The sequence below is a fragment of the Vipera berus genome (genome assembly GCF_964194415.1).
Source record: "Vipera berus genome assembly, chromosome: 3".
In the NCBI taxonomy this organism is placed as follows: Eukaryota; Metazoa; Chordata; class Lepidosauria; order Squamata; family Viperidae; genus Vipera; species Vipera berus.
In genome coordinates, this window is record NC_138204.1 from 23,165,631 (window position 1) to 23,182,363 (window position 16,733).

The window sequence follows — 16,733 nt, forward strand, 5'->3', positions numbered from 1 at the left end:
CTTTGCTCCCGGGTCCTCCGGGGGAGAACAGAGGGTCGGAGCGTCTCACCGCCTGTACAGGGCGGAGATGACACTCCCGGTGACGATACGGCCCTCTGTCTGTGCACCTTCTGCCATTCCCCACCATCCTAGGGATGGGACGCCACTGGGTGTTATCGGCGACTGCCGCCGCTTCCGCCACCCAGCTGGTCCAGCTGGTCCGTGGCGTCTCCGTCGATAGTCCGGAGACGCCGCCGTCCCCGGGAGCCGGTCAGGGGGCCGGGGCAGAGCAGAGCCTCCGGCCCCTCCTGGATGGCTGCGACGGCTGTCGTGGTCCAGGGGCGGGTCTCTCACCTCCGGCGCCGCCGATGCCTCCGCCTCCGCCACCCAGCTGGTCCAGCTGGTCCGCGGCGTCTCCGCTGATAACCTGGAGACGCCGCCGTCACCCGGGAGCCGGTGGGGGGGCCGGGGCAGAGCAGAGCCTCCGGCCCCTCCTGGATGGCCAGGGGGGGGCCTGGAGACGCCCCGCCGCCACCGCCATCGCCGTTGCCAGGCTCCCTGGATCAACGACCAAATTACTTTTGGGGTACTATCAATAATACTACCTGAATAATCTGAAAGGGTCACTTTTTCTGAATCAGTATGCAACTGCATATAATTAGTAAATCTGCATACAAATTTGTAGAAAGATGTCACCTTCCATATTTTATGTCTTTCCTGTATAATTGGGCAGAGCTGGCATGCTCCAGATCCCATCCAATAAGTAATGGTATGAATTAGAACTGGGAATCACACCTTTCTGTTGTCGTCCCTACCCTCTGAAGGAACATTTGCCCAGAGATCTATTTCAAACCTGTCTGAAAAAGCCCTTAAAATATGGCTCTTTCCCAGTTGGGTCTTAGGTTAGACTGTGTTATTGGACCCATGTACAGTATTGTCTTCTGGCCTTCTGGTGTTTTTTTGCTTGTAGTTTTAGTAATATTTTTAACATTGTACACTGCCCAGCGTTACTTAAAAAATTAATACAAGTAGTCCTCACTTAACAACTGTCTGCTTTAGTGACTGTTCCACGTTATGAATGTGCTGAAAAAGTAACTTTGTTCCTTCGACTTTTGCAGTGTAACCAGTCACGCGATCAAGATTTGGGTGCTTTGTAGCCGGTGGGTGCTCACAAGTGTTGCAGCATTCCATGGACACATGATCATAATTTGTGTGCTTTACAATAATCTTGCGACTAACAGAGTCAATTTGAGAAGGCAGCAGTAACATTGTGAGTCACAATTAGGTCTTGCTTGATGACTGCGGATAACTACAGGTAGCTTGACAGGTGTGGTGAAAGAGAGGTCATAAAGCCATATGATGTCAATAATAATAATAATAATAATAATAATAATAATAATAATAATAATAATAATAATAATAAGAAGAAGAAGAAGAATAAGAATAAGAAGAAGAAGAAGAAGAAGAAGAAGTTGGAAGGGACCTTGGAGGTCATCTAGTCCAACCCCCTGCTAAGGCAGGAAACCCTATACCATTTCAGACAAATGGCTGTCCAGTCTCTTCTTAAAAACTTCCAGTGTTGGAGCATTCACCACTTCTGGAGGCAGGTTGTTCCACTGGTTAATTGTTCTGTCAGGAAGTTTCTCCTTAGTTCTAGGTTGCTTCTCTCCTTGACTAGTTTCCATCCATTGCTTCTTGTCCTGCTTTCAGGTGTCTTGGAGAATAGCTTGGCTCCCTCTTCTTTGTGGCGGCCCCTGAGATATTGGAACACTGCTATCATGTCACCCCTCACCCTTCTCTTCATTAAACTACACATACCCAATTCCAGCAACCGTTCCCTATATGTTTTAGCCTCCAGTCCCCCAATCATCTTTGTTGCTCTTCTCTGTACTCTTTCTAGAGTCTCGACATCTTTTTTACATCGTGGTGACCAAAACTAGATGCAGTATTCCAGGTGTGGCCTTACCAAAGCATTGTAAAGTGGTATTAGTACTTCACGTGATCTTGATTCTATCCCTCTGTTAATGCAGCCTAGCACTGTGTTGGCTTTTTTGGCAGCTGCAGCACACTGCTGGCTCATATTTAAGTGATTGTCCACTAGGACTCCGAGATCCCTCTCACAGTTACTACTATCGAGCAGGGTACCACCTATACTATACCTGTGCATTTGATTTTTCCTGCCTAAATGCAGAACCTTATTGCATCACTTAGTAGCAGAGTTGTCAGTCCCAACTGTGGTTGTTAAAAAATGAACATCTGTAAATAAACGTTTAACTTTGAATTATATAAAAATCATGTCAGCTTTTGATCATTTAGAGGTAACAATAACATTCTATACCACAATTCCCCATCCAATATTTAAAAAGGAAACAAAGTGTGTAATTTAACTAGCAACTGTCACTCTAGTAATGTACATTTGTGGTTTTGATACCGGTATAAATATGAGGGCTATACTTACATCTGGAGGACTCTTTTTTTGTTGACTTAATTTTTGTGTTTGGTTTTTTCTTAGGAATTTGATTCTGTGCATGTTCTCTCCATTTCTTTAACTGGAAATTGATGAATTTCCACATCATCCAAGCCTGAGTCAAACAAATTGCAGCCAGACAGCTAATTCTAATTAGTTTAACATAAAAAGTTATAGTTAGAATAATAGTGTTATGGTTTTTGAGATCATCTCTAAAGATGGACAATCCAAAAAATAGTTACTCATACAATCCAAATGCTTTCTGATCATACGTTAGCACATATCACATGTCTTTAAAGAGCATAGATTTCTAGATACTATGACATGTTTAAGATCATGGCTATTACAGTTGGAAACTGTATTTTGCATCAATATTGCTCCAATTTACTGTATCAAATAGCTGAAAATTTCTTTTCCAATAAGCATTCAAGGCAGAAAGTATATGAATAGATGATATATAAAAATGGATTTTGTTATTGAAATTGTTTTATTTATAAAACTTTAACATGAATATATATATTTGAATGCATTTGAGAATCAGTTTGGTCTAGAGGTTATGGTACCAGGCTAGATACAAGAGGCTTTGAAATTTAATCCTGACCTAGGCACAAAGCCACTTGGATGATTTTGAATCAGCCACATTCTCTCAGTCTTAGGAATGGCAAACTATTTCTGAAAATGTTGCCAAGAAAACTGCTAGTTTAGACTGTTGTCAGGAAACAACAATTATCGGAGGGCATCCTTCCTGCCCTCAAAAAAGGCACGTATTGGAAAAATAGAAGATAGCTATGAACTTTACAGTGGTACCTTGTTTGCTATTAGGGCACAAAAAATGCTGAAGTTTCACATGTTACAAAGAATACAGTAATGCATTCTTATGATTGTTTAATATGACCAACATTACAAGAATAGACTTAAAGTTCCTGAGATAGGTTTACATGTTATCTTCCAAAATAAATGGTAGTTCAAATAGTAATAAGAATAAAGAAAGTCTATTTTTCCTAGCCACAATTTTCTACTTTTGGATCTGTGAATGTAAAGAATATTCTAAAAAAGCTATTCCATAAAAACTTATACCTAATTGTGAGTATGTTGAAGTTTCCTTCTGCTACAGAAAAGCCAGAGTTTTCTGCTTTTGTGAGACCAAATCCAAAGGTGAGAACTGACAAAGTCAGGGTTAAAAGACGAGCCATTACAAATAAAAGTGCCCAAAGGGTAAATCTGAAAAAAAAGACAATTATTTCGCTATCAGTTGCTTTATATCACTAAGTAATATGAGCACAGCTGTATCATGGGTATGACCAATAAAAAAAACCTTATACTTTTGCTAGACATTGTAAGAGCATATCCATGACATCATGCATTTTAACAGAAAACGTTACTTTAAAAACAGTAACTACCTCATAGAATAAAAAGCAAAGAAGAAAGCAAATCACTTTAAAAGCACAAGACAAATAAAATTCAAATCTTAATTTTAGTTGAACAAAAGCACTCTTAACCAAACATGCAAGTGAGAAATCTAGGTCTGTGAAGAATTTCTGCAAAATCAGTATGTTTGTATGAAGTTTTCAGGAAGGCTAACTGCTTTTTTTTAACAGGTTTTACTGATTTTTAATATTTACATGTACATGTATTTGTGAAACAATATGGTGGTTGGGTAATTAAAATAAGAACTAGCCATTTGTAAATAGGTCAGGTTACATCAACAGAGATGCCCTCTCTAATTCCCTTAGTGATTACATAGTCAAAATAAGCAAGTTAATATATTTCTAGTTATAACCAGGTCCTAGTCAATCAACAAAATTCAAAATATATTTTCACTAATACATATCAAAATCCTGTTTTTAAATTTTTATCTAATTGCAATAGGATATTCTAGAATAGCCTATAGTATATAGAAAAAAGCTTAATTTTGGGGAACCCACAATTCCCTATTTCAATAAAGAATAATTCTTTTGTCTACAAAACTTATTTTGTTCATTACAAAACATTTTTATGTTTTAACATTAAAGTCTAATTTTCATCTTAGCAAATCACCAGTTATTAGAAATATATTTTTTGCCTTAGCCGTTCAACAATTATTTAAATACTATCTTTGATATATAAAATTCTAGATTCTATACTAGTTTAAAAATAGCCACTGAATATTCTATAAGGCAACTTAACCATACATCAATTATTAAAATACCATCTTTTGATATGTCATTCCAAATTCTATAATATAGTTCGGAGTTACATTTTCTTTACAAATCTAAAAATTAAATGTAAAATCAGTGATATTTTTTAGAGATTTCCCTTAATCCATAAAAATATATTTTTATAGTCTATCTTTAGGAATCCCAAAAAGGAAACAAGTTCAGTCTTTTAAATATAACTCTTGCCTTCCTTTTGTGCCAATCATACTTCGCTCTTGGTATCTTTAAATTCTCAAATGTATCTTCCCTTTCTTCCTAGACCCCTTATTTGAATCCAGGGAGCGTATCCAAATGTCCCCTTTGTAACCATGGTATTTTTGCTTTGGTAGTTCGGTTTTTGGTGGTTGATATAATTGTCATTAAATCAGTCAAATCTTTTTGTTCTTCTAATTCTGTCTGGGTTAGGTAGAAAGCAGTAGCTGGTATTATGTTTGACATTTGATTAATTTAATTCTCAATATAGTGTATTTGAAGGCCTTTAGTGTCTTCACTCTTGGTGTTGCTTTCTTCAGATGCTGTTACTTTTTGGCTTGTAAGTTTTGTAGTTGCTATTAAAGTTTGGACTTTAAGGTTTTCTGTAGATTGCTTTTGTTGTTCTTTGAAATCTCCTATTTTAGTGTTAGTTTCCACTTCTTCTATTTGGTTTTGGGTTATCTTTTCCTCATTTACAGTCAGAGTTTGATTTGGTGGCTTTAAATTGTCAGATTTTTCTTGCAGCTTGGCTTTAATTTGCTCTGTCATTGCTAAGATCGTATCCAGTATTAGTTTATAATCAAGTGGTGGGATGTATTCATCCATTTCGTTGTTGTTTGCAGTTAAATCTTCCATGGAGTCTGTTTTAATAATAGTCAAAGATTTTCCACCTCCTGGAGAATTGTATTCAGTGCCAGGTGTTCCCACACTTATCTTCAAGAACAGCTCCATTGTTCAGTCAGCTTTCACAACACAAAAAAGAAATTTACTTGCTGTACCAGGTTTCGCCACAAGATGTCATCAATAACATATAACATGCAATGTAAGAAGGTTTTTTTCTTTTTCTTTTTCCAAATTAATATAGAACTTTTGTAGGATTAGTCCAATTTTTTTTTAATTCACAGTTTAAAGAGAGAATAGGATAGTGAGTCCCCAGCAACAAATAGAAGCTTTTTAGTAAATACAGCTGAAATTGCTTAAATTCTTTGCTGCATTAATTGGATTTCTTTTGTGACTTTGAGGCTTTAAGATTTGTTCCCAAAGTAGATATTCGCCGTTTTCTCAAAAAATGGGGAAGGAGATTTTCAGGAAAGTCCCACAGGAAGATGATTAAGGGAATAGGAAAGGTAAAAGCTCACCCAGGTCCTCCAGATTGCTTCTTAGTGCTAGGTAGTACTTTTGGCTTTCGGCAGGGAGCGGCTTAGTGATCGGCAATCTTTATGGCCGGTCTCTTATTCTTTGGACCAAAGGAGATGATCCCGCCGCCCTTCCGCAATCGCAGGGAAGTCCTCCTCTCGGTAATCGCCCCTCCAGGGCGACTTTTGACCCTTTTCAGGGTCCTCCAAACAAAAAACAGACAGCAGGAGACAGACTGTCCCTGTACATCCGGAAGCGCCGTGCGTGCGAACCGGAAGCCTTGGAAGGCTAACTGCTTTTTGAACAAAATTTTAAAAAATCAAAAGGAAAAGGAAAATTTCTTTATTCTATATTTATTCTATGTTTCAAATTTTGGGATTGTGTATTATATTGGAAACTTCAACCTTTCCCCTCCCCCCCCCAAAAAAAAACAGAAAACACCCTACTGGCACTATAAATATCTTACATTAGCAAAACAATGCTTATTAGTGAAATCATAAAATGGATTAAATAAGTAGTTGATACAAAATTATTCAACAGGGCCTGAAACTAAATTTGGAGGAAAAATTTCTAGAAATTCCACTGAAAATGAAGTGTGGATGATAGGTAGAGATCATTTTAGTTATTTGTGAAAAGTCATGATCTTTCTTGGTGATATACTAAAAGCAAAACCTTTAAGACCAATCTTAAATGAACACAAGTTTTTCAAGTAATCTGATTCTAAAATGTTTTTCATTTTTGCAAATATAGTAAAAGAAATAATAAACTACAGGCTGATATGGACTAAGAAAACTGTAAAAAAGGAAACTAAATTAATTATCTGACAGTAACAGGAAAATATAAAAAACAAGATTACCCTTTCTGTTTATTCTCATCACTGAAGTAGAAAAGACGTGAAGCGTGAAAAATGAGCTCTACAAGATAATGAGGTATCAGCAAAATTAGACCCAAGCGCTGAAGGCTGAAACAGTAAAAGTAAATATTTCATTCTGAATAGTATTCATTCATTAACAATGTTCAACAACAATTAGGTTCAGTGTATCTTACATATCAGAGAATTAGTTGTGCTATCAGGATGAGCATTCTATGGCTTGTTAAGACATGATCAAATCTGATAGATTAACTACGACACAAAAATACTAAATATTTTTTCTTAATAGAATATTGACAAATAGTTTTTGAGTTACAACCGCAACTGAAACCAGAATTTTGGTTGCTATGTGAGTCACACACAATTTTACAACCTTTTGTGCCATGATTGTTAAGCAAATCTGGTTGCCAAGTGTCCAAATTTTGATCACATGACTGGGAGGCTTTGGTGACAGTCATAAGTGTGAGGAACAGTTGCAAGTCACTGTTCTGAGTGCTGTTGTAACTTTCAATGTTCACTAAGCCTATGGTTGTAAGTTGAGGACTATCTGTAATATATTAAACAGTATTTTGGACAATATAAAAGATAAATCCTTGATGGAAGTTTAGAAATATGATAAATAATAGATAAATAAATGCTTACTTCAAGATATAGGCACCAGATATATGGGCAATATAAAGACAAATATAGTGCAACTGTCTTGGAACATCTTCCTAGAAATACAGAATGGAAAAGACAAACATGTTACAAAAATAAAAGCAAACATTTTAATATGTGTTAGTTTTCCTTGTTCTGTACAGTTTTGCATTGTAATTTATGAATAGCTTTCTTATTGAAAGCAAGTTTTTCAGTTGTTTTTTTTCAAAAGCACTATTAACAAGGGCATAAACAAACTAAAAGCCAAAATAATATACTGCATTATCTTACCTATTCAACAATATATTCCTGTATAGTATGAATCTCTTACCAAGTTGGTGGAATTACTTTTCTCTCCATTATTATTTCTTTTCCTTATTTGAAATATCATACTATAGCATTATAAATGAAAGTAAATAAAAGAAATATAATGCCTGAATTAAAGTTACCATTTATACCTTTCTTATCTTTTGGAAATATAGTTCTGGAAGTGCATGGAGCCAATAGGCAATTTGGGAAATATAGAAGAATTTAACCTGAAAACTAAAAAGAAAAGTATATGTATAAAAGCTGTATACATAGTATTCAATAATTATCATTGCCATTCAAATCGTCACAAGAATTAAAAGCTATGAACCCAATTTTAAATTGTTTAGGTAAGCCAAAATTGTTCAAACAACTTCATAAATTGTTTTTATGCTTCCACTTTCCCTCTGTAATCTAAGATTGGAAGGGAAGTTTGGAATGGCTAAACTTAAGCCTCAATAAAGCATTTCAAACATTTTCAAGAAAGTGTTAACACTGAAAAAAAATCCATTCTTTTTGGACAAGGAACGGGGAGGTAGAGAGGAGGAGGTCAAGACTAGAAATTAAACACACAGTGAATATCACTAGAATCTGCATTTAAATTGAAGGATTTTTAAAGAAAATAATATAAGATAAAAGTATGTGAATAGTTATAGAACAGTAAGAGACATAAGATACTAACTGTAAAGACTTTTGCAGCAAGCAATTGGAAGAACAATGTACAGGTGACTAGTTGAAACTTACACATACATTTTTATACATAAATATACATGCCAAAAGGGCCTAATACTAATTAACACTTTGTAGAATTCACTGTCTAAAAACATTCATATCCTAATATAAATGCTTTAAAAATAGTTCCTTGATAATTGGTTCATAGATCTGCCCATGTTCCATCTCTAATACTCAGATGCCTGGGAATTAATAACCTAGATATGTTTGTTAATTTGAACAAGCAAGCAAAATGCCAAGCACAAATAAAAGAACAAATAAAAAGCTTACAACATATGAGAATGAGGGTAATCCTTCCATAACAAAGTTGGATTTGTTGTAAATTCTTCCTAAGGAGAAAAATATAAGGTTAAAGGATTTGATATAATTTAGGCAAATGTTCATTTAAATTAATTTCCAAAAAGATAACTTGACTTACTTACTGCAGACAAAATACTTGCTCCCCATACAAATGAAAACAAGTAGAAAAAGGCTAGTTGTCCTGACTCATTGAATTTGCTATGTTTTGTTTTTGACAAGTGGAGACGTCTATTAATTTTCTAGGAAAAAAATAACATCAGAAGTATTAATTTAATCATGTTCAATTTTTTTCTAGTGAATATGTTATCCTCCCCAACAATAACGCCAAATTATCTCTAGTCCAGCATTTATATCCCAATACTACAAAATGCTAAGCTGGACTTTTCCCTTCATATTTCTTATTAGGCAAGTGAACGTTAAAGTATGACCCACAAACTGTAATAATCGACAGACCAGCCCTTTGATAGCTGCTGCTTAAGTGTTAGAAAAACAAACTACGTATAAAGCAAATTACCACTCTTTGTGCCACACAGGCATTTGAGTTTCACAGTCCAATCTAGAACCCAAGACTATATGCTCCAAATGAATTTGTCTTAGATCTTAATTTGTCTTGGTTTTTTATCTATATACCAGCTGCACCCACCCCAGCTCCGGCAATGCAAAAAAAGTCATGATACGTTGTGACATGTCACATGACGTGGCGATTTTGACACTTGTGCTCTATACCAGTGATGGTGAAACTTTTAGAGACCGAGTGCCCAAACCGCAATCCAAAACCCACTTATTTGTCACAAAGTGCCAGGGCTGCATCAGCATTGTGGTGCCTTCAGGGGGATGGGTGGGTGTGGCTCACTGGGTGGACATGGCTGTGATGGTCACAGAAGACTGGGTGGGTGTGGCTGGGATGGGCATGGCCACCTCGATATTGCTTGTGGGGTGGACACCTTGGGGGCCGGGCAGGGTTGGGGGAAATCCAGGGGGTCTCTGGCAGGTGGGGCGGTGGGCAGGCGGGGTGAGGTGAGGCGGAACAGGGGTGACATTGCCACAAGGTAAGGCGAGGCAGGGAGGCTGCTGCCTGACACCATCGGCCTCCACACAGAGGCCAGTGAGCGCATGGGGGACGGTGTCCGTCAGCAGCCACAGCCTACCAGCCTCTCGACCGGCGCACTCTGGGGCTCCGCAGCCCGCTGCCAATACTAGGCCAGGCCCCAGCAGCAGGTGGAGTGAGGGGGGAGGCATTTGATGCAGACTGCCAGACGCGCTTACTCCGTCCCATTTGTTTTTGCTTGTGGTTGGAAAGCAGGTTGCTGCTGGTTATCTTGGCCCCCTTGCAGATCTTGCCCTTGGCCCATGCATGGAGCCTGTTCCCCTCGCGCACCCAATGCACCTTGGCCCGCTGCTGCCAGCAACTCATGCAGGTCCATTAGGCTGCCTCTGCCACCCGGAATGGCGGCCCTGCCCAGCACAAACGAGGCGAAGCGGCTGGCTAGCAAGCTCAAGTAGAGGTGGTAGAGCACGCCCACGCCCAGCAAGCCAAAGGCCACCCCGAGCGGGGAAAGCCAGATCCCCATAGGTGCCATGCCCCCCCAGTCCCGCCTAGGATTGCATGCCTCCCCCCATCTGTGCTGGGCCTGGGTGGCCACAATGCCAATGGGGATCTGGCTTTCCCTGTTCGGGGTGGCCCTTTGCCTGCTGGGCGTGGGCATGCTCTGCCACCTCTACTTGAGCTTGCTAGCTGGCTGGTTTGCCTCCTTTGTGCTGGGTGGGGCTGCTGCTCTGGGCGGCGGCAGCCTAACAGACTTGTGCGAGCTGTTGGTAGTGGCACGCATGCCCACAGAGAGGGCTCTGAGTGCCGCCTCTAGCACACATGCCATAGGTTCACCACCACTGCTCTATACTATGCTTTCACATTATCTTTCTTAGCGGATCACAGTTTGCATGCTGGAACACAACAGGCTCTGAAACACAATCTGAAATTGGTTTTAGTCTTAGTTTTGTGTGTTCTGATAAGCATAATTTCCTGTTTGGCCTAACTCAAGGCTATCCACAGGATATAGTCACAACTTATGACAGCTCATTATTTGTGTAAATTATTCAAATTGCTAATAAATTCGAAATGATCATTTCAGCCTCCCTAAAAAAATCTTTATTAGCAAATTGAATAATTTACATATACATACATACATACATACATACACACACACACACACACACACACACACACACACACACACACACACATACAGTCATGGCCGAAATTGTTGGCACCCCAGAAGTTTTTCCAGAAAATCAAGTATTTCTCACAGAAAAGTATTGCAGGAACACATGTTTTGCTATACACAGGTTTATTCCCTTTGTGTGTATTGGAACACAACAAAAAAGGGAGGAAAAAAAGCAAATTGGACATAATGTCAAACAAAACTCCAAAAATGGGCTGGACAAAATTATTGGCACCCTTAACTTAATATTTGGTTGCACACCCTTTGGAAAAAGTAACTGAAATCAGTCGCTTCCTATAACCATCAATAAGCTTCTTACACCTCTCACCTGGAATTTTGGACCACTCTTCCTTTGCAAACTGCTCCTGGTCTCTCTTATTGGAAGAGCGCCTTTTCCCAACAGCAATTTAAAGATCTCTTCACAGGTGTTCAATGGAATTCAGATCTGGACTCATTGCTGGCCACTTCAGAACTCTCCAGCGCTTTCTTGCCAGCCATTTCTGGGTGCTTTTTGACGTATGCTTGGGGCCATTGTCCTGCTGGAAGACTCAAGATCTCAAACGCAAACCCAGCTTTCTGACACTGGGCTCTACAGTGCGACCCAAAATCCTTTAGTAATCCTCAGATTTCATGATGCCTTGCACACATTCAAGGCACCCAGTGCCAGAGGCAGCAAAACAACCCCAAAACATCATTGAACCTCCACCATATTTCACTGTAGGTACTGTGTTCTTTTCTTTGTAGGCCTCATTTTGTTTTTGGTAAACAGTAGAATGATGTGCTTTACCAAAAAGCTCTATCTTGGTCTCATCTGTCCACAAGACATTTTCCCAGAAGGATTTTGGCTACTCAAGTACATTTTGGCAAACTGTAATCTTGCTTTTTTATGTCTCTGTGTCAGCAGTGGGGTCCTCCTGGGTCTCCTGCCATAGTGTTTCATTTCACTTAAATGTCGACAGATAGTTCGCGCTGACACTGATGCTCCCTGAGCCTGCAGGACAGCTTGCATTCCTTTGGAACTTGTTTGGGGCTGCTTATCCACCATCTGGACTATCCTGCGTTGCAACCTTTCATCAATTTTTCTCTTCCGTCCACGACCAGGGAGATTAGCTACAGTGCCATGGGTTGCAAACTTCTTGATAATGTTGCGCACTGTGGACAAAGGCAAATCTAGATCTCTGGAGATGGACTTGTAACCTTGAGATTGTTGATATTTGTCCACAATTTTGGTTCTCAAGTCCTCAGACAGTTCTCTTCTCCTCTTTCTGTTGTCCATGCTTAGCGTGGCACACACAGACACACAATGCAAAGACTAAGTGAACTTCTCTCCTTTTTATCTGCTTTCAGGTGTGATTTTTATATTGCCCACACCTGTTACTTGCCCCAGGTGAGTTTAAAGGAGCATCACATGCTTGAAACAATCTTGTTTATCCACAATTTTGAAAGGGTGCCAATAATTTTGTCCAGCCTATTTTTGGAGTTTTGTTTGACATTATGTCCAATTTGCTTTTTCCCCTCCCTTTTTTGTTGTGTTCCAATACACACAAAGGAAATAAACCTGTGTATAGCAAAACATGTGTTCCTGCAATACTTTTCTGTGAGAAATACTTGATTTTCTGAAAAAATTTCTGGGGTGCCAACAATTTCGGCCATGACTATGTGTGTGTGTGTGTGTGTGTGTGTGTGTGTGTGTGTGTGTGTGTATGTATATCTATATGTATATCTATATCTATCTATCTATCTATCTATCTATCTATCTATCTATATTTATATCTATCTATATCTATCTATCTATCTATCTATCTGTATATATGTATATATGTATATATATATATATATATATATATATATATATATATATATATATATATATATATATATATATATATATATATATATATATATATATATATATATATATATATATATATATATATATATATATATATATATATATATATATATATATATATGTAGATCTAGAGTCTCGGGTTTCTTCCCGCGTTCCTTTCATCTTCAGAAAGTTGTGGCGACGTTTTGACGAAATCCCATCCGTCATCATCAGGCCGGAGTGTTCCTCCTGCTGCTTCCAGGAGCAATGCGTGGTCTGGCTGTTCCTTTCCTTCCAACTGCCGGTGGGGCTGTGTTCTGACTGGGTGGAGGCGTGGCTGCTTTCTGATTGGGTGGGGGTGTCCTCCGATTGGGTGGAGGCGTGGTTGTCTTCTGATTGAGTGGAGGCGTGGCTGTCTTCTGATTGGGTGGATGCGTGGTTGTCTTCTGATTGGTTGGAGGCGTGGCTGTCTTCTGATTGGGTGGGGTATGTTCTGAATGGGTGGGGTTTTTTGTTGTGTTGTAATATCCTGAGTGTTGTGATTTGGTATCCTGAGGAGTGGGCTGTGTAGTGGCCTCCAGAGCTTTGGTTTGGCTCCGAGTTCGAGGACCTGCTATGTATCTCTGGTATGGGTCAGTCAGGTTCGTGTGTGCGTTCTTCTGCTTGGGTGATGGCACTTTTGCTTGACTTGTTCTGTCTTCTGTGTGGGAGAGTTTTTGTTCTGGGTGTGGATGAGTCTTGCTGGGGCTGGTGGCATTTGGGGTTGTTTGTTGGTTTTTTAAATCCTTGTTTGCTGAAATTCGTTTCTCTATCAATGCTGGTTTCCAAATGGCATGTAGGCGGGAGGTGTCGTCTCGCTTGTTCATACTGTCTGGGTGTTTTTCTATTTCAATGGCTTCTCTGATTATTCTGCTATTGAGATGTTCTATTTTGGCGATTGTTTTTGTACCTTCAAAATTGATGTTGTGTCCCGTAGTGTTTATGTGTTGTACTAGTGAAGATGTGTGATCTTTCTTCTGTACTGAGTTCTTATGTTCTTCTACACGTACCTCTATTCTTCTGTTAGTCTGTCCGATGTATGTTGCTGGACAGGAGGCGCATGGGATTTGGTATATGCCCTGGTTTTCCAGTTCTATTTTGTCTTTGGGATTTCTCAGGATGGTTGATATCTTTCTGTCAGTATTAAAAGCGGTTTTGATGTTATGTTTGCGTAGTACTTTACTGATTTTGTCGGTTGTTCCTTTTATGTAGGGCAAGATGGCTCGTCCGTTGTTCTGTTCTTCTTCTTGGATGTTTTTCTGTTTTGGAGTCCCCTGCTGAATCATATTGGTGATTTTGTTTTTTTGGAACTTGTTTGCTGTCAATATGTCTGTCAGGGTGTGTAGTTCTGTTTGTATATGTGTTTCATCTGCAAGGCGTCTGGTTCTTGTTATTAGTGTTTTGGCTACTGAATTTATTTGTGCTGGGTGATGATGTGATTGCGCATTGAGGTAACGGTTGGTGTGTGTTTTCTTTCGGTAGACTGTGTGTCCTAGGGTGCCGTTTTGTTTTTTGTATATAAGTACATCCAGGAAAGGTAACTGGTTGTTTGTTTCAATCTCCATGGTGAATTTTATTTTGGGATGTAGGCTGTTCAGGTGTGTTAGGAAGTTTTCTAGCTCCTTTCTTCCGTGGGGCCAGATCACGAAGGTGTCATCCACATATCTGAGCCACAGTTTCGGTTTGTTTGTAGTCTTTTCCAGAGCGTTAGTTTCAAATTCTTCCATGAAAAGGTTGGCGATAACTGGTGAAAGAGGGGATCCCATTGGTGCGCCTTCTATTTGTTTGTATCTCTGGCCTCTGTGTATGAAGTATGTGTTTGATAAGCAGTGTTCTGCTAGTTCTATAATATGGTTTGGTGGTTGGTATTTGCTTCTTATTGTTGATAGAGCTTCTTGGACTGGCACCTGGGTGAATAGTGATACCACATCGAAGCTGACTAGCAAGTCTTTTTGGTCTATATGTAGATTTTTCACTAATTCTATAAAGTGGTATGAGTTTTGGACATATGAAGCTGCCATTTCTGCTTGAGGTTGTAATTGTTTTGCTAGGTATTTAGCTAAGTTTTGTAGTGGTGAGCCTATAGAACTTACTATGGGTCTTAGTGGGATTCCATCTTTGTGTATTTTGGGGAGGCCATATAGTTTTGGGCATCTGGATGACTTCTCCCTAGGAATGATTGTTTGTTGGATTTCTTGGCTTATAGAAGTTGATTTTATCTTTTTCTTGGTGGTCTTTTCTAGATAGGTTGTGGGATCTCTATATATAGGTTTGTATGTAGTTTCTTTGAGTAAGTTGGACAGTTTCTCTTCATAGTCTGATGTGTCCATTACCACTGTAGCATTGCCTTTATCTGCTGGTAGTATGATTATGCTGTTGTCTTTTCTTAGGTTTTGCAATGCTACTTGTTCTTCTTTTGTTAGGTTGCTTTTGGGTGGTTTGCTTGTGCATAGGATGTGGGTGACTTCATGTCTGACTTGGTCTGCTTCATCTGCATTGAGTTTAGTTAAGCTGGTTTCAACTCCACATATGATGGTTTCTGTGGGAATTTTATTTGGTGCAACAGCGAAGTTGAAACCTTTTGCTAGGACGTTCGTTTCTGCTGTTGTTAGTCTTCTGTGGGAGATGTTATGCACTACTTGTTGTAGATGTTGTGATGTGGTTGTTTGGTTGTTGTAGTTCTCTAATTGTTTGAGTTTCTTTGAATGTCTGTTGTTTTTATAGATGGTCTCTGTTTCTGCTCTCCAAACCGCCAGTTGTTTCACTTTGTCCCATAGTATCGGGTGAATAATGTTGCTGAGTTTGAGATGTAATGTTAGTAGGTCGTTGTTTGTTTGGTCTAATTGAAATCTTTTATTGTGGAGTTCATTTCTTAGTAATGCCATTTCTGTTCTTCTTAGAATGCGTTTGGTTGAAGTGGTATTGATGTGGAATTTCAATTTGAAACAATTTGGTCTTATATTTTGGTCTCGACATTGGCATAGGAAAGGTATGTCACTTAGTATTCTTGCTCTTCGTACTTCTGACTTTTTGTAAGTCCTGGTTAGTTGGTAGATGTCCTCCCCGTAGAGGTATGATATTTGTTTTCGTAGATTCTCGCGGGTGTCTGTATGTGTAGATCTAGAGTCTCGGGTTTCTTCCCGCGTTCCTTTCATCTTCAGAAAGTTGTGGCGACGTTTCGACGAAATCCCATCCGTCATCATCAGGCCGGAGTGTTCCTCCTGCTGCTTCCAGGAGCAATGCGTGGTCTGGCTGTTCCTTTCCTTCCAACTGCCGGTGGGGCTGTGTTCTGACTGGGTGGAGGCGTGGCTGCTTTCTGATTGGGTGGGGGTGTCCTCCGATTGGGTGGAGGCGTGGTTGTCTTCTGATTGAGTGGAGGCGTGGCTGTCTTCTGATTGGGTGGATGCGTGGTTGTCTTCTGATTGGTTGGAGGCGTGGCTGTCTTCTGATTGGGTGGGGTATGTTCTGAATGGGTGGGGTTTTTTGTTGTGTTGTAATATCCTGAGTGTTGTGATTTGGTATCCTGAGGAGTGGGCTGTGTAGTGGCCTCCAGAGCTTTGGTTTGGCTCCGAGTTCGAGGACCTGCTATGTATCTCTGGTATGGGTCAGTCAGGTTCGTGTGTGCGTTCTTCTGCTTGGGTGATGGCACTTTTGCTTGACTTGTTCTGTCTTCTGTGTGGGAGAGTTTTTGTTCTGGGTGTGGATGAGTCTTGCTGGGGCTGGTGGCATTTGGGGTTGTTTGTTGGTTTTTTAAATCCTTGTTTGCTGAAATTCGTTTCTCTATCAATGCTGGTTTCCAAATGGCATGTAGGCGGGAGGTGTCGTCTCG

General features: G+C 39.6%; 1 protein-coding gene across 1 annotated transcript in view; it reads right to left on the minus strand.

Moving 5' to 3' along the window:
- The window catches only part of LOC308666027 (translocating chain-associated membrane protein 1-like 1), a 41,970-nt gene that overhangs the window by 8,574 nt on the left and 16,663 nt on the right, over positions 1-16,733 (minus strand). Inside the window, exons 4-10 of the mRNA XM_081324485.1 lie at positions 8,938-9,054; positions 8,786-8,844; positions 7,936-8,020; positions 7,484-7,554; positions 6,827-6,931; positions 3,524-3,667; positions 2,438-2,595 (exon numbers count right to left, since the gene is read on the minus strand). Coding sequence (XP_081180611.1) covers positions 2,438-2,595; positions 3,524-3,667; positions 6,827-6,931; positions 7,484-7,554; positions 7,936-8,020; positions 8,786-8,844; positions 8,938-9,054 — 739 coding nt within the window. The remainder of the gene's footprint in view (positions 1-2,437; positions 2,596-3,523; positions 3,668-6,826; positions 6,932-7,483; positions 7,555-7,935; positions 8,021-8,785; positions 8,845-8,937; positions 9,055-16,733) is intronic.